At 40.7% G+C, this 22,960-nt stretch overlaps 1 protein-coding gene across 2 annotated transcripts in view; it reads right to left on the reverse strand.

Moving 5' to 3' along the window:
* Positions 1 to 1,312: 1,312 nt before the first annotated feature.
* Positions 1,313 to 22,960, reverse strand: part of LOC125300857 (inactive N-acetylated-alpha-linked acidic dipeptidase-like protein 2) — a 213,473-nt gene continuing 191,825 nt past the window's right edge. For both annotated transcript variants that reach the window (XM_048253010.1, XM_048253009.1), the window contains 3 exons: positions 14,828 to 14,921; positions 9,165 to 9,363; positions 1,313 to 4,790 (listed from right to left, as the gene is read on the reverse strand). In XM_048253010.1, coding sequence (XP_048108967.1) covers positions 4,610 to 4,790; positions 9,165 to 9,363; positions 14,828 to 14,921 — 474 coding nt within the window. In that variant the 3' untranslated portion in view covers positions 1,313 to 4,609. The remainder of the gene's footprint in view (positions 4,791 to 9,164; positions 9,364 to 14,827; positions 14,922 to 22,960) is intronic.

The following is a 22,960-nucleotide window of genomic DNA, read 5'->3' on the forward strand; positions in this document are numbered from 1 at the left end:
AGAGGCTAGTACTGCGCATGCGCTGCTGCTCGACTTGTTTCCAAAGAGTGGAACCTAGTTGCCTACAAAATCGATGTAACCTTCCCCTGAGCAAACAGTATTGGGCTAAAAAAAACCTATATTCCACAGCAAGAGGACGAATATGCCAAGTACTGAATACATTACAGCCTATATTATATACTTTTTAATATGTCCCTCATGAACATAGATTTAATAGTCGTTTCAAGCTAATTTCTTCAATATTGTAAATGGTAGGAATAGCAGCAAACCATAAAGATGATTCTTTTAAAACCATTTTATTGGACCCACAGAGTGAGTATATTAGTTAATAAAACACATCTTTACAAGTTACAGTTAAAATTCTAATCTAATTTCTTCCCAGGGGTATTGTTATGAAAACTTTATGAGTTTTAGGGGGTTTATATCTGCATGAATGGAAGACTTGCTGAATCTCTGAAAAAAAGATTTCAGAAAAGACAACAGAAATTAAAATAAATCCACAGTAGGAAATGTATCACCAAATTTAATGCTCATAACATGTAGCAGCCACACAAAGAGCCTAATTTGTTTCAACCTTCGGTGTTTGGACTGAAGACAATAAGAATTGTTACAGCCCATCAATTCATGGGTTTCATCAGGTCCCTTTCCACAGGTGTATACAATCATGCACCTTGATTATGAAAGCAGACTGCATGCTGTTGATTAATACACCTGTGTAAAGGGACCTGATGAAACCCATGACTACAGTACGTGCTACAGTTGAAGCACAGTCTTACACAGGGCAGAGCACCTGTACAGTGTATGTCTTAATGTAAGTCTATGAGCATTAGGCCTATTTCTTTTAATCAGGAATGGCTGGAAAATAAATGAACTATTACTTTTACCACAAACTAGGCAGACCATAGAAAGTCAGAGGCAAATGGATAATGTTAATAATAAAATTCCACTTCAAATCTTAACAAGAAGATTAATCACAGGTTGCATAATTGAGTGAGTTAAAAACAACCCAAAAGGTTTCCAACGTAAACATCCCCATTCTCTGTGGAGTTCATTTACTCATACAGTGCATCCTCATATATCATTTACCAAATGGCCTCTTAAAACTGGATTTGTATACTTTGTATACCCTCCGTTTAGTTGATGTGCTTACTTTGATGTTGAAGTAATCTTTAATGGCCTTACTGGCATTATCCCACAGCTTGTCAAATAGATTTGAATTGTTCCAATTGTTTTGTGTATGCTGTGTATGCAGGACTTCAGTAAACATCAGTAAAGCAGAAGCAGAAGTATCACAGTGTGAAATATCTTGAAAAGTTTATGTAGAAATCAGTTTATTGCTACAAATTCATTCAGCAAGCCAAACCAGCTGGGACAAATTCATGCATAAGAAACATAAAGACAAAATGTAACCAGTAGTTTGTGCAGAGACACGTAATTGAGAGACAATTGTGATAGGGGTTGCATTTGTACATGCCTAACATTTTGCTCTCTATGAATTTCTTTACTCTCTTGTACGAAATCCACCTCTTTCCTCTCCCCCTGACAATTAATCTTTTCAGCCCTGAATGCAGACATCACATATGAAACTTCACATCACATCTTAGCAAAACCAAACAGCTCAGTGACTGTGACTTCACATCTCCTTAACAGATCATTATTTCGTACAAAACCATAGTGATAGAGAGTTTACCAATGGCCACTGTAGAATAATAGCCATTTTAATACTCACAACAGTGAGTGGATTTGTAACAAGAGTCTCATCATAGTTAGGGATGAAAGGAGGGAGGGAGAGGGAGACAAACCAGCCCATTATTTTTCTCTCCTGTGGTGATGCCAGACACCGCGGAGTTCTAAAATAAATAAATCAAAATAAAAGCATCCTCTTACCATGATAACATCATAAAATAATGAACAACAAACATAATTAGAATAGTTGTTGAAACTTGTTTAAATATAATGTCATTAAATAGAGTTGACACACTCCCTGACCCTGTCTATCTGCTGTAGTCTTTTGACAAAGTCGTCCTTACACGAGTGAGCATGTAAAAACAGCTCAGATGTCAGACCTAAAGGTAAAACCTTTAAGAGTTGGGTTTAGATCTTCATTACTTACAGTATGTGTAAGTGTAAGAGACATTAAACATGCAGATATTGTCCTGATATGAAAATAATGACAAGTTTGATAAGGTTTTAGTGCAAATCTACATCATATTTTGTACACATTACTGCTTCTATTCTGCACTCATTTTCTACCGTCATGATGTTTATTTTACAAAAAAAGAAACCCCAAATATGGTAAACTTTTATGGAAAGTGTAAAGCATGAGCCACACACCTGATAGAATATTTGATATCCAACATCATTCAAATCATTCAAGAAGTCATGGTATTTTCACCCACATACACTATGCATATTGGCATACATTCATTTAACTCACTTAGTACAGTAGATGTGGGATTTCTACATTTCATTGTGACAAAAAAGAATCCAAAGGATTTAAAAAGTTTAAAAAGTAACATGCTCTTTCTCATGTAAGTGTATTACTCATAAATAATTACACTTTGCTCCCAGAAAGGGAACATACTGTAGCAAACTACAACAGATCACAGTGGAAATCAGTGATTTTAGTTAAAAGCAGCTCAGAAGTCATTTCTGTTGTTGGTCAATGAGGAACAGTGAAAGAGGACAGTTCTGTCATTGTGTACTGTAGCTAAGTAGACGGTACACATATGATTGGAACCATTTCATGTCAAATGCTAGGAAGAAAGCTTATGAATAAACAAGTTTTACATTTGTCATTCATCTTGGATGTCCTTTTGTTCACCCATACACATTAAAAGTGGAAATCTGAAGAAAGGATGTGAAACTGTTTGGATGAAACATTTGGATAAAACATTTGGATGTGAAACTGTTTCTTGTGTCCTTGTTTTGATATTGACAATTGTCACATTATTTTTACTGCACGGATGCTTCTTAACCGAAAGGCACATTAAGAACGTAAAGCTTGGTTAAATTTGATTCCCTGATTCAAGTGTCCCAAAATTGGCCTGTTTTAGTTTAGTTTTTAACGTCAAGTAATTTAACATGTTCATTTACAAATCACAACACCTGAAATTCTCTCTCAAAAGCAATCCAATTTAAAGTGCACCAAAATTGCAGGCATAGTATCTATCACAGTTAAAGCAAAATAACTGTAGCCTTCATATGATACAAAAGTACAACGTCAATTAGTGAATATTCATAACTGCATACGGTTATTGATACAGGTACACTATGATTAAGCCTTCAAAGGATGCATGATGAATGTGTGCATTATGTGTATGCAACTCACAGTTTTTGAACTCAAAGTTTCTTTGTCCACTTATTGTTCACAAACACACACATCTGGTGTCAAACTCTGACATTATAGCTGCACGAGTATTTAAGTAAATGTAAGCATTGAAGCCTCTGTGCTTTTAAAAAATCAACTCCCAGTACATGGTAGTCTCAACCTCTTAGCATTGCAAGATACAACAAATTATGCATTTTGTTTTATCCAAATAATAGGGATAAAGTGTCTACCGCTCAACCTAAATATAAATTCAGTATATCCAGAGAGGTGCTACCAGAAGAGACCAAGGGAGCAGTTTCTTTCCTGTAAGAACATTTGTGTTTTGTATTTTGTCTGCTGGTGGTCATAAATACAAGCCTAACTTCCTGTTGTGTGACTGTTTCTCCACATTACTCATCGTTTATCTCATCAGTAACACAAAGTCATGGATATAAGGCACACCATGGGCCTCAGACTTCTCTGCTCTCAGCAAGCACTGAATGTGACCAGCTGCATTAACGCATTATTGGATATACTAGTGCATTGCACTAGTTACTCACACGTTAATCACCCTAACGCTAAGAAATGTAAACTATTAAATGGATTTCTTTCAACTGAACAGGACTGCATGAATTTATATTATAAGCTAATTTGATTGCCCCAATGTTTTTTTTTTTTTTTTTAAGGTTTGGATACTAAGACATACTGTACATTTCCTCAAAAAATAATAAATAATGATTTCATGTTTTCCAGTATGCTAGTTTTGTATCTGTACTATACTGTATATCTACTAACCTTTTTGGTTGCTGTGTTGTTTCCATTTAATATCAGTTAAGCTTCCTGTCTTCATCTTAGGAACACGCCAACTTTTTTTGGAATAAGCTTATTTTCTACCCAGAGTTAAAGACACATACCTTTCTCTCCTATTATATATGTGTATGCAATAATTCAGTCTGACACTGTTAGCCTAGCTTGGAAGTGGATTACACTACAGCTAAAAGGGATCAATAGGCTAATTGGGGTAGACGGCAAATAAGCTAATTTCCCTAAAGACATTTGGTACAGACCTTGAAAAATGAACCAAAAGCCTTGTATGGACACTGTCACAAACAATAAGATTCATATTGCTTAAAATAGTACTACTCTTCCAAGCCCTTGACAGTTCTGGTTATCAAGATAATCAGTGCAAAACAATCATATTAAAGTTGGTTGCTGTTCGGGTTTTTCCTCGGGTGGTGCGCCTCCACTATGCCTGCTGAGAGTGGGACTATGCCGACAATCTCTCCAAAATGCTCGGTGTCAGTGGGAACTGTCTGGGTCATTCTCAAAGAGTTCAAGCCCACTCTGCACAAGTTTCTGAGCTGACCTGATGGCATTGAAAACAAAAGATAGAGTCTGGTTTACAGGCCTTTCCACTTCCTGGGCATCCTTCAGTATGGAGAAACGGGAGGACTGCGTGCTCAGCCCATACAGAAGGTTCCTGTGGGAACAGGAGATGAGAGAGGAAAGTCATCAATATTGCAGAGGATCCAGGTGTCATGCACACAGTCTAAGCTCAGGCTCCTTGAAAGGATTGAGGTTTGAAGCTGTCTACACTTACAGTAATGCAGGTGAATGTGAGAAGCTTTTATTCTTCACGCTCTAAGGTCATTCATTGATTTTTTTTTTTTTTTTTTTCGTTTTAACTGGCTGGACAAGTAGAACAAATGAGCCAATTCTTTATCTGTAAACAAGCTGACTTGGGTTTAGAGCATCACCTTGACCTTGAGTTTATGTTCATGAGTCCATGGCTTACACAACAGGCCCAGTATCGTTCCCGTGAAAGAACTTCAATCAGTGTCGCCAGACACCTCAATTGGGTAAATTAAAGCCAAAGAGTTAACTGCCAGTTGCTGAAAGGGGTATTAATGCATTTCCATTGTAGGCTAATCTTTCAATTGTACAGGTACAATTTTCTCTTCTGAGATGATGATGGTCTGAAAAGATCTGATGGAAAATCCACAGCTCCAACTTGGTTGGGTATAAGCAATTTAGGACATTGTATCACAACATTGATTAAACAAGAAATGGAAAAGAGAAAGCAATATTGTGTCGAACATTTGATCTTTCCTGAATCACATTCAACATTCAAATCTCTGTTAAAATGCATACTACGTGTCATTATATATTAAAAAAAACAAATATTACTAAACTCAAAATATAGAATTTGTAGCCACATCTTAGCATCCTTACACCAAGATTTTGAAAAGATTTGGGAAAGATTCTTGAAAGATTCGAGTCTTTTAACTAATGGCCCCCATTCTTTACTCAAAAGATTACAATCTTTCAAGAATCTTTCCCAAATCTTGTCAAAGTCTTTTGGTGTAAGGATGGCTCCATTAAATATTACCATTAAATGTTAATGCCAGGATCATGTATTATGACGCATGTGTCATGTAAACACATGATCATGTATTATGACGCATGTATCATGTAAACACATGATCATGTATTATGACGCATGTAAACACAGGATCATGTATTATGACGCTTTTGTTTTTGGTCTTTGGTCCCTAATGTACAGTCTGAAAGTCCCTAAACACACAATCTCCATGAAATCCCCTGGCTATTGATCAAGAGAGCTCAGTAACCCCACGTCTTTAACCAAGTGAGAGCTCTCCACTTCAGCACTCCAAATTGGATTTAGCCTTTAAAAACACAGTCATCCCCTGTGTCAGTCAGGCATCATCTGTCAGTTGTTGACAGCATAAAGACATTTGTTTTAGCTGCCACAGCAGACTGTACAGGGTATGTTTGAGTGCCATCCATCTCTGTGAGACCTCGTCAGGTCAAATACCTCACAGCTGTCTCCACGACAGCCTACAATCCCCCACCTCCACTCTCTCTACCTCTCACCTCCTTCCCTCCCTCATTCTCTCTCTTCTATCACTTCATCACTACCCTCCCTTATTCCCCTATTTCCTCTAAGGGAAAATGACTCACAGACGTCTTAATCAACCAAGGTTTCCTTAGTGCGTGTACTCATTATAGTAACTTGATATGTACTGGACACAGCTAGAACTAGACCAAACATTTCACACAGTTTGTGTGGCTAGAATAAAATCATGTCGGTGTAACCCCTCCACCTTCCATCTCCCAATGCGTTCGTTGTCTTAGCATGATGAGTCCAAACTGCTCGGAGCGAGGTGAAAAACTTACCCAGACGACTGGAGGAACGTGGGGGTCAGCGAGATGAGACTAATTCCCAAGTGGCTCAACAACTGAACACAGGGAGATAAATGGATATTGTGCTTTACAAGGCCCCGGCACTTAATCTTTTCCCATTCACCTTCTGCTAATTTAATCAAGCCACTCCAGAAAATGTTGATTACCATCTGATTACAATCATGTCGCCTCTGCAATGGCAGCTCCTCCTTCTAATGAGTGAAAATTACTGAAGGCATCCGTGGAATGCAATGACAACGTCCCAAGTAAAAATAAATATCAATGAAATAAGTACCTCAGGCCTAGCAGACCAGAATAGCTGAGGTTAAGAAATCAAGCAAGTAACCCCACTTGCATCTCATTTCAGTCTGCCAACACAAGATAGGAACATCTGGCCTTAAAATCACATTTGACATCTAATGGACAATCCAAACTATTTAAACTGTTCATCAAGGTAGTCCAGTATCCGTAACATTAGTGCCCTAAAGCCTAAAGCGTAGGCATAGCTGGACAAATATGTCAGAATAAGTGAAATTTTTCAGCTTCTATTCAAGTTTATCTTTTTCTTTCTTTAAGCACAAAAGTATCTGCCTAAAATGACAATTGATAAAAAGGAAACATCATCAAAACTATTATAAGGGTAGAAACTAGAACATAGTTGTATATATTGCATGCTTTTGAGTGAATGTGGAAGGCAATTAAGCTGGAATGTTAGTTAAGGATGTCTGTACAGCATAATTCTGACTTTGTGTCTCTAAGAGGCAATTAATTCACAGGGAAAGTGGCTAGATAAAGATAATTGTGGAAAGAATCACAATGGTGCTCAGTGGCACTTTGGTACAATTTCACAAACTCTTAAACAATGGATGACACCCCGCTGGAATCTGGTATACAGTGCCAGGTAGACTGTAATTGGAAAGGCACTTTGAACAGACATGACTATTTGAAGATAGTCACAGTTTGTGTTGATCTTTATCATTATTATGATTAAGTAGTTAACTGTAATGTCATATGCTGAGATGGGTCTGAGAGGTATATTGATATTACTTCATAAAATCTGTGTTGAAATTCCCATTTAGTGCCATGCTTCAGTGATGTTCTGTACTTCTCTGGAGTACAATATTGCACCCGCTTATCTCCATGTTGGCCTCTTTGCTGCAGTCAGTTTAAATGAGTTCTACTTGTAACACTGACAAAATGATTAAAATGTGGGCCTTAAATTATCTGAAATACTTAACATGCTGTGAATCAGACAAGCACCCAATACATAAGTTTGCAACATCACGGCAGAGGACAGCAGATGATGGCAACCGAATATTAAGAACTTAGTCTACTTTCAAGTCTTCCAGACACAAGCGAAATTTATGTAAATATGCAACAGAAGTCCTCCAGCCCTAATTATAATATAGCTGTCTCTCAGTATGACACAGCACCATCCTTATCAAAGAGCAATAGAACATTTCAAATTAAACATTCAGCTTATTTTCACCTGAATATGTGCTGATCTACAATTGGGAGTAGCTCAATATAAAACATCCATATTGCCAAGATGTATGCTTCATATTTATGCTGTAATGTTCAAAAACAACAATATTACAAAATGTCTTGAGGCGAAGTCAGCACATTTGGCTGAAGGCTAAGAAGTAAAACAAAAAGTAAAAGCAAAAAGTTCCACAAAATGAAATATTCAAAACCAGCCTTTCTCTCCTTCAGCCCCCTGTCAGCCTGCTTGTCTGAAGAGAGTGCATTTGACAGAAATGCAAATTGGCATGTCTATCTCGGCTGCCTGGAATAGTCACCCACAATACACTACGGGGAAGTAATGTCATCATTCATTTCCTTACAAGAACTTCAACATTTCCGACTCTGCTTCAGAATTTGCCGTAGCCTTTTAGCAGCATAAAAAAAACTGGGTAAATTGATCTCAAAAGACACATTATGTTTCATGGTACAGACAGATACGAGCATGCATGGACAATTGAGAGTAATGTCAGCAAGTGTAATGCAAGCAAACATCAATTTGGGCTGTCTGTCTTCAGGAATAGACTGAATGATATTAAAAGCTCATGAGAGAGTGGCACTCTGGTGTTTTGTGTTCTCCCTAAGCAATTCAGATTGTCTCTGACTGCAATGAGAATGGATATGGCCACTAAATCAAAAGGCAGATTCTGTAACGCGCTGCCGTTCGATTCTATGGCACGCCACAGCAGCAGCTGTCGTGGTGACATTTTTGTAGTGCCTTGGCAGCATGTCAACTCGTTTGTAAGACATATGTTTTACATAGTCGCCTCCTTTCCGTGGTGAAAGTTTTCAGTCTGTTTTACTCCACGCCTGGCCCTCTCAATAATTGATTTCTTTTTCTCCGTCTAGGAACATCAAACAGTGTCTACCCACTTGTCTCCATCACCTTCTCCATTCCCTTTGTTATCTGATAACTCTTTGCCTTAATATATAATACATAATGGATTGCAGGAGAACTGAAGCAGTCCTCCAAGAGAGGTCTAAACCCATGAATTATTGAGGGTCAAATTTTAGCAGAGAGGGGCTCAGCTTGTGCGGATGGAGGCTCAAAAGGGAGGCTCTCATCTTCAATTTGAGTGATGGGATGGAGGTTGTAGGGGTGGTGGTGGTGATGGTGATATGTGTTTACCTGCACAAGCCAGCTGGGGGGGCGGGGATGAGGAAGCTTTTCTCCAGGCCCTGCAGGACGTCGTTCAGCATGCGCACGTGGGAGGGGTCCCTCTCCTTGGGGTCGTTGGCCGGCCGCATGCTCTCGGACTGGAGGAAGGTGGAGTTGTCTCTCAAGATGGCGGCGGCTGCCAGCAGCTCGGCTGTCTGCAGAGGGTCATCTGAATGGGAAATAAAGCGGGTGGTGTAGGCGGCTGTCAGTAGGGCTTGTGGATTACTAACCCGCTGACCTTTCAGTCAACACATTCACATTGCTCAAGTAAACAATTATTGAAATTCTACATCTGCTTCAAGGACAAAATAAAATCAGAGACACTTGCAGTAAAAACACAACCCTAGATGGAGAGAAACCATATCAGTCTGCTCAAGAAATAACCTGTTGCATTACTTTCCTAAAATTAATAAAATCTTGGATGCACAATGAAAACAATTTAAAATGCACCCTGAGTCAGATTATTATTATGCTTTCAGAGTAGAGAGAGAAGAGGCACAATGCTCAGTCTTTTATTCAGCTAAGAACTTTAATTCAATGAAGTATTTGGCTTCTTTTTAACATATTCCTGTTGTTGTCTTTTCAGAGTTCCCCTGAGTAGAGGCCTGTGATCAAATTAAAACACAAATCCCTTGCATGAGTTCGCACATTAAACTGCGACATGGAACCAATCCATTGAGCACTGCATTATGAAGCTCACCGACAAGCTATTAAGGACAAGAGTGTGTGGTAAAATAGACAAATGTGAACTAAGTACACACCATGCAAGTGTTGAAAAAAAAAATAGTATAGTGCCTGTCACCTTATGTACATATTAACCACATCAAAATAGGAGGTTCCCCCATTACCTTATGCACATATTTACCACATCATTCTTACATTAAGGCATTATCTCATACACACTATACAAAGAGCACTTTCCATGGGTATAATTGCATTCCTATAGTTCCTATATTCCTATTCCTACAGTGTAGTAAGCAACAGTAAATTAGCTTTCTCTGTGAAGACTTGCACTTACAATTTGTTTCAATGAATGTGCTGAAGCACCTTTTCACATAAAATGCTACAATGCTTTCAAGCAGAGCTGTAATTTCTAAATGCTTCATGAATAATAGTGAACACCAGAATGTCACTAGAAAATCAGGACATTTAAATCCTGCAATCCTGCATTCTACTGTGGTATAGAGCTACCTACTAAGGCAACACATAATGTCATTGCAGAAGTTATAAAGTGCACTACCTGAGAGCCCAGAAGCATTTGAGAGATTGGCATTTCATTACATCATATCTCATTTGGCCTCTCAAATACAGACACATTTTCCAATCAAAATACAACTAGAGTACATTTCAATTATGAGGGCAATATCTCACTCTTTCATATTTAAAATTTCATGTTGAGACCACAGTACGATATCTGCTTGAAAGCAATTCATGAATGGCACTGGAATCAAAGACATATCACTATGCAAAAAAGAAAGAAGGCCAAGAGCCCAGGGCAGCTGATGAATACAAATTCGGCTCTGTGCGGAAATGCTCATTCAACCCTGGCTTTCGATCAGATAATGAGATAAACATCTAGCACCATTACACATTTTTAGACACATGACTAAACAATAGCACACAGGAGGTGCGTTCAAAATCAAGACTGATTGCGTTTGTCTGACTCTAGGCATTGCTCAGCCACCCAGGTTTGCCTAACTGCTCTCTGGCATGTCATCGTGTGACTGAGTTTCAGAGCGACTCTCACAGCGACTCCAGTGCAGTCATGAGAGATGGAGTGCTAATGTACGTTGTGGCAAAAGCAGTGCTGAGGAGGCGAGCCCAGCACCAAGTGTGTGTGAAATTTTCGGACAAGGCCAAGGACAGCGGTACAGCAGGATCACAGAAGCCAATGGAGATGATGGATGGGGCACGGTCCGCACACCTCGCCGCAGGTCTCTCTTATGCCTCTGTGCTCTAATGCTGACTAAATACTCTCTTGTAACTGAACTTTGTCGATAAGTCGGACACGATGGACTCTGCAAATGTGTCTGTCACTGCTGCACAAGTGCACCGAGGGAATCTAATGGAGAAGCAACAAGCTGATTTAGCTAATGACACAGTGGGCGCTTAAGCGCTGCTTTACTTTTTGGATCTTGGTTTGCTACATTTATGCATTTCAAATGTATTTTTATGTGTGCATAAAAAAGCAATAGTCATTAGGCAGAAGAAAATCAGTTCTGCTGAGGGTATATGAGATTTCACATTAATAGCTTCAGAGTACCCTTCAAAGATGTGGCACACTTAAAGCTCTTTAATGTCTGTGTATAATTAACCTTGACTACAGCTGTGCTCAGCACACTTACACACGCTTCATACTGCTGCCTCTGATCTATCGGCATGTGCATGTGTGCATGTGTGCATGTGTGCATGTAGTGTGTGTGTGTCTGTGTGTGTGTGTGTGTTTGTGTGAGAGAGAGAGAAAGAAAGAAAGAAAGAAAGAAAGAAAGAAAGAAAGGAAGGAAAAGAGTGAGTGAGTGAGTGAGTGATTGCGTAACAGCAACTACAGAAAAAAAAAAAGTCAGAGGCCCAGCAAGGAACAGGACTAGTCACAGGAGAGTTTGCTCTCGCTGTGACAACTCACTTTGAGCAAGGAGAGCGAGAGAGAGAAAGACAGGATAAATATAGCAAAGAAGCTGCTGCCCTACACAAACTTCAGTCTCTCCCCTCCTCTCCTTGTGCCTCCCCCGTCTCCATGGGAGCAGTGCAGTTATGAAACATGTGGGAGGCTTGCTGTAACCTATCAGAGATCCTGACGCAGACGGAAATGTGGGGATAGTGGTGTTGGCATAGACCCAGCTGAGACTTCCATTTGAACAAATGAAGGGAGTCAGTTAGGAGATCACACAAGCCCCTGTCACTTTCAGATGACAAAGCGCACGGTATGATGCAATGTTACACCAAGGTCCTCAGTTGGGGAGAAGAGCCTGAATGGGAAATGAAAAGAGCCTACAAACATATCAGAATCTCAGGGCGAGATGCAGATAAGGCACACCCACACCAATTCAACGATCTGTGCAATCTTTTATTAGGGGGGCATTCCTAGAGCATCAAGATCATCACAGATGTGATGTTCAGAAAGACAGGGAGCATCTAAAGGCGTTGCTTTTATACAGTGAGCAAAAAAAGGAGAAAAAGAGACCAAAGCGAACAAAGGATCTTGAAAGATTCAATTAGCCTGGCTTGTTTGATCTCAGACAATCTATTTAATTTCTCATGAATAGTGCATCTGCACGTGGTGTCTGTGGAAATCCATTTACTCCTCTATGCCCCAAAAACAGTGATGGGTGACATCAAGAGACACCAGATCAAGCCCCAGCTACCCAGGATTATTTATTTACAAAGCTTCCATCTTTGGCTTTATTTATAACTGCAGAGATAAAAGCACGCTATATTTAATTCAACCTGCTTGTGGTCCTCCTGCCATCTCAGTGCATTAGTTCAGTGTATCTCCAGCGAGGAACCCCAGATCATTTGTGTGTCGCTAAGCCCTGCCCTCCATTGTTAGGGGTGCTATTGTAGTTGTTTTTATTTTCAGAGCCACAGTTATCACAAAGTGATCTGCAGTATACAAATATACAATATTATATCATATCAAGATATAATGGTATTTGCATTTTTATAGTGATACTATGAAACCAACAGTGACCCACATTGCACCTTTTGCACAATGTCCCTTGTTGCACCTTTTTTGCGAAAACATGCTCATTCTAACATGTTTAATGTCCTCTGCTGTGCAGTTATACAGTGGAAACATTAGAGCCATCAGGTGCTGTAAACATAATAGCACTAAAGTGAAAAGAAAATTAAAGGGATTGAAGAGAGTAAAATAAAAATGATGATTAAAAGGGAACTGTGTTTGTATGCGTCTCTCTCTCTCTCTCTGTGTGTTTGTATGCGTCTCTCTCACTCTCTCTCTCTGTGTTTGTATGTGTCTCTCTCTCTCTCTCTCTGTGTTTGTATGCGTCTCTCTCTCTCTCTCTCTCTCTCTCTCTCTGTGTTTGTATGCGTCTCTCTCTCTCTCTCTCTCTCTGTGTTTGTATGCGTCTCTCTCTCTCTCTCTCTCTCTCTCTCTCTGTGTGTGTGTGTGTGTGTGCACACATGTGTATGCATGCGTTGTGTTGTCTTTTAGAATGTGTGACTGTGTGTGTAAGTATTTGACTGTTAGTTAAGCCACTATCTGCACTGAATGAAAATTGACAGTAAAGCTAACCTGAAGGCCTTTCCTAATAAATTCCTTGTTTCTGAAGCTCAGACCCAGTTCAAAGTCACTAAAAAATGGAGCCAAGCATTTAGAAATGAAACTCAGGGAAAGCTATTTTATGGCCCTCAGGGATTTTTTTCCTAGTGAAGTCACAGGACAAACGTTCTCTCTTCCTGGCTCTATCGTTTTTTTCTCTTTTCTTTTCTTTTTTTCTGGTCCCCCTTTATCTGAGGTGCCCTTTTTGAAGGCGGCTGGGATTGAAAGGCAATCGAGTCCAAAGCTGATAATCCCCCCTCGCTTTCAGTGGCGGCAAAGGGAGAAAATGCCGGTGCCACTGATTTGAATTTTACAAATGCAGAAATCAAGGTCGCGTTGCCAGGGGCCTCGAGTGCTAGGATGAGGGGGCGGGGGTGGGGGCGGGGGTGGGGGTGGTGTGGGGTGGGGGCGGGGTGGTGTGGGGTAGGTGTGGGGTGGTGTGGGATGGGGTGGGGTGAAGAGCAGGGAGTGGGGAGCGGAGGGGGATCGATACATCCACCTAAACAGATGATCTACCACTAAATCATTCTTATGGGGAGGAGGAGGGGCTGTCAGTCCCCTGGCTGGACTGCAGAAGTGAGTTATTTCACTGCATAGACCCACACACACACACACCCACACACACACACACACACACAGGCATGCGCTCACACACTCAGAGACACTCACACGCACACTGGGATGTGCAGAGCATTTAGTCAACCTCTGTCTGCCTCGTCAGTGATGTATTAATGCCTAATTGTACAGTGTATTGAGTGCTCTAATCCTCCCCTATGACCACCTCATACTATTATAACCTATAGTGACTGCAGTCGTGGCAAAAGCAACATTACTACTACATCATCTGGTGCTGGCAGCTGATGTGCAGAGATGAATAATACACAGTGGAAAACCTCTGCAATAAAACACCTGAAATCATCTGTGAGGGTGTGTAGTGAAAACAAAAGTGGAGGAAAGAGAGGAGGGTGGACGGCTTACAAAGCACCTGCTCCTGGCTTTACTGCCTGCTATTGTTCTGCATGTCTCCAAGCATGGCATCTTTCACCCGTACCCATTAAAGTTTTATGATAATTGTGGAGATTTTAGTTCAGCCAAGCACATTATCAGCCAAGCACAGCCCGGAACAAATATGTCTAGTCTATGCTTTTTAAGTCCAAGGGCTATATTCCATCCCCTCCACCACACACACCTGATTGTTGATGACCTTGAGGCTTGTCCATATTACCTACAGAACCTGCCACTGGTATAGGCAAAAAAAGACATTCATTCTACATAAACAAAGCTTTTATACAAATAGGCATGCTGCACCCTGTTTACAAGCAAAAAAGTGTCCATAACAGGACAGTGATCTTACCTTTGAGTTTGTTTTGTACATCTAGGGCAATGTCTAGAGGGTAGAAGGGGAGGACCGGGTCGGTGCTCAGACGCAGTATGGCCTCTGCTGTCATCTAAATCAATAAAAGAGAACAGCTGTGAATTACACCCGCAATTTGTCCAGGCCGTGTATTTATTGGAGGGGATGAAAAATGCAGTGTCAGATACATCCCAGATAGAAAAAGAAAAATATCAAGACAGAAAGGTATGGTCACCTTGCCCAACTACAACTATTGGTTTAAGGGTTCAGAGTGTCCAATTCAACTGGCCTAAATGGTCCTTCATCCAAACCTAACACAGTTACAGACTGATGGTCTGCAATTATCTCGCCTCTCAAAAGGCTGGTCATGTCGCTGGCTGCAAACTCCCAGCTGTGGGTTATGCTCCATCTTGTTGTCCTTTGTATGTGTCCCCTTCATTGATTTCTCCCTATCTTGGGCACTGATCAGAGTCTTGTAGTACCCAACAGCTGAATTTGGGCAACCAGCGAACACCTCTTTATTTGTCCACCTACTGAACCACATTACAAGAGCCCTGTGTTGTCACCCCTCAGACAGTCAGGCATCACACATGGCTCTGGGGTATCTCTCCTCCTGATGGAGCGGATTTCACACGTCTCATCTCTTTCAGGCCGTCATATCTGCCTGCTGTATGAGCGGCAGCTTATTGATTGCCTCCTCAAACCCTGGTGTGCCACATTTGAGTCTAGGACCTTCAGCAGATACACAGAGATCAGATTAAGTTGTCATCAGACGAACCACAGAGGCTAAAGGTTGCCAGAGAAAGAAATACATCTGGTGAGTGACCTAAAGCCTTAAATGGAAATAACAGCAAAATGACAGCCACCCCTGCTCAGTGGAGATTCTGATACTGTTTCGGCACTTAATAAGAATGACACTTATCATTGGAGGCTGTGGAGCAATCATTCATTTGTGACTGCATAATATATTCCCATAAGAGGTTATTTGATAGGCTAAGCTAAACTAATCCCTCTCAGTGTGGATTCTAAGGCTCATAGAGATACAGATAGGACTCATAGAGAGATAGACCAAGGGAACAAGATAGCAGAAAACAATGATCACACTGGCTTAAATTTCACCAGAACCTCACAGGTTGACAGTTTTTTGTATTATTATTATTCCCGTGCGTATTTGGAATTAGCCCCCTGCCTCGGGAATTATGTATTAACCTCGGATCAGAGATTGGCTGTTCAGTGGCTAACTCTGACAACTCCAACTTTACCGTCATCGTATATCTGACAGATTCCAGCCCCTAAACAGGAGGCTTATCGCTCACCATGCGGTGAGAAGCACTCGCCACAGAGCCCGTCAAGGTTCATGCTGGGCTGACCCATGGGCGATGATCCAGACACCCTCGCCTTAGTCTGGCTTCAGAGGAATCCAATCCATCTCAACGCAAGACCCAAATGGCAGCTCTGACGTCCATAACCATCTCCTAATGTAACCCCTGGGTGGAGGCAAGAGGCTGGAGGTAGAGCAGGAAGTGGTTATCACGGTGGCGGGAGTGTATCTCTGTGTGTGAGCATGTGGGGGGTTCGCAAACTATGCTCTGCTAAAATTCATTGGCCTTAGCATTTGTCAAATTATGTTTTACAGTAAGCTGGACATGTTCAAGCTGAATCCAAGGTGAGGCCATTATTTAACTTTACTTTTCCGTTTAAGGATACACTGCCACCGGGTGATCTTTCCCGAATGACCCTTCAGCCACTGTGTCATCCGCGGAGGCTTCGATGTTTTAACAGTCCAGTTGAGAATTTTTATGGAGCTTTTCTGCTATTTATTAAATCGCCTTACAGTGTACGCTGGGTCTGGTGGGCTATCAATCACGGAGGGGAAAGATTAGAGCATTGATTTGAGCAGAGTGAGTAATAATACTGCAGAAAGCATACATCATGTGCGAGTAATGCACCCGGACAGAGAAGGCCACTGATTTCTTATTTATGGTCTTATTTCTTGGGCTGCTCTGCAGAGTGGAGGTGCTGGAGAAAGCATCATGTGATGGGAGAGGGGAAAACCACACAATGGGAAACATGGAGGAGAGGCCAGCTCATTTATACTGGCCTTTATACTGCCTTGTACAAGTGACACAAACACAAACCATCTCAATGCCATTCATATGTCACTGTTATATAATTAGAGTATGGTAGAAAAAAGCAGAGGCGCACTCAAGGGCTTGATTCTAATACAAATTTGTATTGAGAGCCGAGGTTTTTTTTCAACAAGTCTACAGACAAAAAACTGGCAAGAAAACACTGGCCCTTGAGTGCGCCTCTGCTTTTTTCTACTGTACTCAACCTTTGGAGTTCACGCACCAGGCAAAACATCTCAAACTTAAGGCGCAGACGCCGATTTGCCATTGTTCCATAATTAGAGTATGAACATGTGAAAAGAAAAAGAAAATATGCCATTGCATATTTTTTCCATTTCCATTGTTTCCATTGCAATAATTACAGAGGTATGTTTGCTATTTTGAACAAATTAGCAGCTCATTTCCATCATAAGTTAAGCTAATAACACTAAATATTTGTTTTAGATATTGATATGACCTAGCTAAATATTTGGTTAAAATATTAACAAGATTGCCTAGCAACTGTGTTGATTGCATTTATTTGATGAATGCAAAATTACATTTGATAATTGGAAGAGAAGAGTTACAAGAACAACAGGGATAAAGGAAAATGAATTTACATTGTTTACTCCCTAGACTTTTAGAAGATGGCACAACATGTAGAGCTCCAAAAAGGATCTGGCCTTTATGTCGCTTCTTTTATCATAGCATAACATATGCCAGTACTGTCTCCCATATGCTACACAATTAATTCACCCCCATCACATTTGATGCCTGGCCAATACATCCTTAAAATTGTGTTGGCTTGTACCAAGGATATCATTTCTCTCCGTCCTCCACAATCCCGTGGCCTGAATGCTCTCCCCCGCAGTGCAGAGTGAGATTTCTTACCGACCCCTGAGAAAGTGTCATTCTGAGCACACAGGTTTTAAATCTTGCCTGCTTTCCTTTCCAGGACACAGCAAAGCACCTGGGGGGGTTTGCAGGAGAATATATTTGTGTACATTAGACTAGAGGACCAAGCAGGGAAGAGAGGAGGAGAGAGGAGAAATGGCTAGAGGACCTGATAGTGCATCAACAGCAGAGGGCCCCCTTGGAAAAGCTTAGCTGAGCTGATGGACTAGTGGTGTGGCAAACACTAAATCTCTACAGAAATAGAGAAAGAGAGAGAGAGTGACAGAGCGAGAGAGGGAGGGAGGGGGAGATAGAGAGTGGGAGAGAGAGTGAGTGAGTGAGAGAGAGAAAGACAGGGGGAGTGAAAGACAGATAGAGAGGGAGAGGGAAAGAGAGGGAGAAGAAGAGAGATAGAGTTAGGGAGGGAGGGATGAGGAAGAGATAGAGAGAGACAGAATCTGGCTGAGTCTGAGTCTTGCTAGGGCATGCTGAGGCGATTTGCTTTGTAGCATTATCCCATTTCAGAGGTCACCGCTAACACCACCTCTGAGCTGGATCAAGTCAACACAGCGATGATCATGAAAATCTGTGATAGGGTTAGGATTTGAAGATTAAATTATACTGAGAGGCAATTGGTTAAACTGTATTTCTCAGTTCAGCTCAAAAGTACATGGGATATGATAAAAGTGAAAAAATAAAATCTTAAAATATGAACACTTACTGCAAGGTTATTTCAATGTAAATGTTGAAGAGATTTACTTGAGCATACAGGAGTCATTATAATTTAACTGACCTTCAGGGTCCTACAGGACAGTGTTCAGCTTTTACAATATTATATTCACAAGATCATTCATCTGCAAAAAAAATGTTATTAATAAATCATATAAATGGCATGACCTCAAACTTTACCTTTGTGGGTATCATTAGTGAATGAGACAGCTCTGATTAATCTATGGCTCATCTGTCAGTCATAGAAGCACAATGCCACAAACCACAAATACCCGGAGATCTAACAGGAATTAATCCAAAAACAAATTGGTTCCAAAGTGGGATCTAAAGGCTGTGTGTTGTGAGAAAAAAACCTTCCTATTCTTATTATAGAAAATCTGTAAACATTGTACAGGAAATTAAATGAAATACACAAGACACACACACAGGATATATTCATGTCACTCATATTGACAAACGTTGCCATAGTCGTTGACAATGAAAACATGACAAAAATAGATACGTTCTTACTTTCAAACAACCTTCCATACAGATGCCTTCCAGTTACTTCTTGTAGTTGAAAGTAAGCTGGAATGACTAGATTTTGCGCAACCAGAACAACTTACTAAAATAAAATAAAAAGGAACAAGTGATTGTTATCAAATTCAAGTTCTTTGGGAAAAACAAGTTTTGTTAAATCCCCTGGGTGAATATACAGGATACCAGAGCTGATGCATGATCTTACATTGGAGTGGTTAATTAGTTATCGCTTTGGTGACCATTGTCGCCTGTCTTTATGTGAGCAATATGTCTAGAAGATTGATACCACATCTCCCAGCCTTCTGCTTCCATTCATTATGAAGCCAGATGGCAATGAGAACACACACACACACACACACAATGCTCATGTTTGAGAGAGACAGGGAGTAACACAATATTTGCCATCTCTGTTCACCCGGACAGAAGCTTTCTGATTTAAAGGCTTGTTTAGTGTGTGAGTGACCTACATCGGAGTGAAGAGAAATTAGCAGGGCTGCTGAAATGGCTGTCGTTTGACCTGCTCTGACTTTAAAAGGAAATGTGTTTATATGATTAAAGGGCGCCTTTAATCTTTTTCCTTTTGAATTCTCAGAAAAAGGGCAGACTTGAAAAGCCCAGCTCAACTGAAGTCTCACGCTTTTGGGCGCGGTTCTGCAGAGCGACACTATTGTTGCATTACTGCTGATGAAATCAGAAGTACTGTGCACTGTGTATAGGGGCCGGCACACCAATCCCCTCGCAGGCCTGAGAAGTCTATTGTATATATTCTGCAAAACTGAACAGCTTACCGCATGCAGAACACACCGGGTAACTAAATGACAACATCAGTTTTTTAAAAAAAAGATTTAGGCATTGTAAGCAAAAAAAGAGAGAGACAAAAAACAGCACTAGTTTCACTATAGAGGAACGTGCAAAGTGATATGATTTGATGACAAGCATCTGCTGACTGCAGGGACTAATTAAGCCCCCCCCCCCCCACACACACACACACTTCAAAGTTTTATTCAAAACCACAAGCTCACTGAATTTTTGATCACAAAACACACGTTTTGCCATCTTATTAAATACCTATTAAATGTGCACATTTTCTGACACTGCAGGTGTTTCATCTGCGGGCCTATCCATGTGTTATGCTCCCAAACTCACTGATCAGATGTATAAACACATTGTTCACTGAAGCGGGTGCTTAGGATCAAACATATGTGGTTTAAAGTGAATTACAAGCCTGGCTACACCTGAAATGGCATGATCACTCACAGTCCAAACAATTACAGAAACCAAACACACAAATGAACTAATTAATGAATACAAATCATCATATAAAAGAGTAAGGCTGAGGACAGACAGTGTAGGTGGCATTTTTTTGGACAAGTCATTCGTGGTGCCTGCCATGACTACAGCTCAGCTTTTGACTGAACATCCACCAAGTCTGCACTTAAACGATTCAAATGGTACAGCTATTGTGATTGTACACTACAATACAACAATTACAGATGAGGAGGTAGACCAGTTATCTAGAAAAAAGGAGGCAACTGCACATAATGGCGAACAAAACGCCTAAGAGAAAGTAATGAGTTATGTACAATCTTCTCAGTGCAATTTATAATCTTGCGATCACTACATAATTTTTAAAGCATTCAAATGTTCCAGCCATTGCTGTTGCACCCTCTAATGTTCTGTGGAGCTATGGTCAGTTAGAGATGACTGTACACATGGTGACTGAGTTACTATAGACGTATGTATGGTTATGGTTATGGTTATGGGATTTTGCAGACACCTTTGTCCAAAGCGACACACAAATACAAAAACAACATAATATTTAAAAAATTAACAGGGAACAAATTAGAATGTTGGTCAAATTATGTTTTACAGTACATACATACACACCCACACCTCTTCTCAGTACTCTAACAGTCCATTCGGTGTGTCCACTAAAAAACTCTGTCCTGGCTCTGTAAATGGAAAACAAACACAGTGGCTCGGACTAAGCCAAGAAGTGGCCAAGCCAATTAACACATAGCTTCAGGAGCAGGGGAGGGAGGGATGCCATTTGATTGGCTGTTGAGCTGAAATATTAACAAAATTTAGCCAGAATCATGAACTGGTTTTGGGCATCTACATGTAATATGGTTTCCAAACATAGTCCATAAAAGGGACATTTCTCTTAAATGAAAGCTGCATTCATTGTGCATGTCTTTACAATGACAGCTAGAACTATAAATCACATTAAAGAAGTCACTTCTAGTGATTGAGAACTCCAACGGGTCATAATCATTGCAGTTGAATTTTTATTTCATGACTGACACCACCTATTATCAGTGTGCGAACTGAAAGGGGTTGATAGCTGTATATTATTACACCAATATTCTGTTTTCGACTGAGAAATTCAAAGGCAGCCATAATTAGTGTGGGGTGTCCTTTGTGTTGGATGTTTTTAAAGTAAAAGTGGAAAAGGCTGGAGTTGCATTAGGCTACATCAAATAAGGCACTGAAAGGCGGAAAGATCTTGATGGCTGGAGAAAAATGCTGGCTTGGAAGTGAAAAGGAAGTAAAAAAAAAAAAAAAATGGGAATAGACGGAATCGAAGCATCTGCTAAAACCTGTGAAGGACAGTCTTAAAAGACCGAGAACACAGGGGCTGGTGGAATGCCAGCACAGTAATCCAGCTCCTTTTCCCCTTCACTCACTTCAGAAAGAGGGCTGGTATTAAAAGGGATCAAATGCACTTTGTGGCTCCAAAAACCATATGGTCTAGCTGCAAACTCAAAGTGTGTTGTTAACAGATGAAGGGCATCATTCATGCCTGTAAGAGTCACTGTCAGTAAGCGCTGTGCCCAAAACACGTAGCACGGCTAATGCACATAAACCCAAAGGGAAATGTACTGTATGAAGAACAGTGAAGTGTGGAAAGGGAGGAGGGGAGGAGAGAGAGAGTGAGGAGTGAGAGAGATAGAGAAAGAGATAGAGAGAGTGAGAGAGATAGTGAGGAGTGAGAGAGAGAGAGAGAGAGCGATGCACTTGGGCATTTTGTGTGTGGAAAAGACAGACGGCGCAGTGCTGATATATCAATTGACGATAGTAATAAGCATGAAGCATTTAAAAGCACTACAGGAAGGCACATTGGTGTCTGAGATATGCCTAAGCATGTGCCTCTTCGCCACCGAGACTGTCATTTTTGATGAGAAGACCGTTATGTAAGTGCATAAACAGAGAAAGAAGGAAAGTGTGTGTGTGAGAGAGAGAGAGAGAGATGACAGAGCTATTTAATAAACATTGTTGACAGGTCCCTAGGGAACAACAGGCCCCAACCCCATATGTAATTTCCTAAAAACACAATAAAATGGCCCCCTTGCCGACTGCTGCCAATCATGCCTGCCTGATTGCCTCTCCTTCCTATTTTTCCTCTTTTTTTCTGGCTAAAGGTTAGTACAATGGGCTAGACTCCCCCTGGAGAAGCCTATGGTGCACAACTGTGATGGATGAAGCAATCCACTCCTCACATCCCGACTTAGAGCCTAGCCAAGTGTAGAGGTGGCATTCTTACTCACCTGCGTTCCCTATTACCTGCCCTGGTAAGTACAGAGCATAAGAGGAGGAAAGGGTGGTTTGAAGGGTGGACATAATTAACCACTGGAGATTATTTAAGTGTGAGCGTGAGTTAAGTGTTAATGCACCAGTGAAACTGGCGCATTAACTGTGCATTAGATGTTAGTATGCAGTGGCAGCAGGTCCTGTAGGAACATCATGAGAGCTAATTTTATTATTATTATCACTTTTAAATAGCCTGGTTCATTCACAACCTACACAAATTCCAGCTGTTAATTGTAGGTATATAATGCCTGGTATTTAAGCGATTCTATTTGTACTTTTTTGATGTTGTGCT

This window comes from Alosa alosa, chromosome 9, assembly GCF_017589495.1.
Source record: "Alosa alosa isolate M-15738 ecotype Scorff River chromosome 9, AALO_Geno_1.1, whole genome shotgun sequence".
Lineage (NCBI taxonomy): Eukaryota > Metazoa > Chordata > Actinopteri > Clupeiformes > Clupeidae > Alosa > Alosa alosa.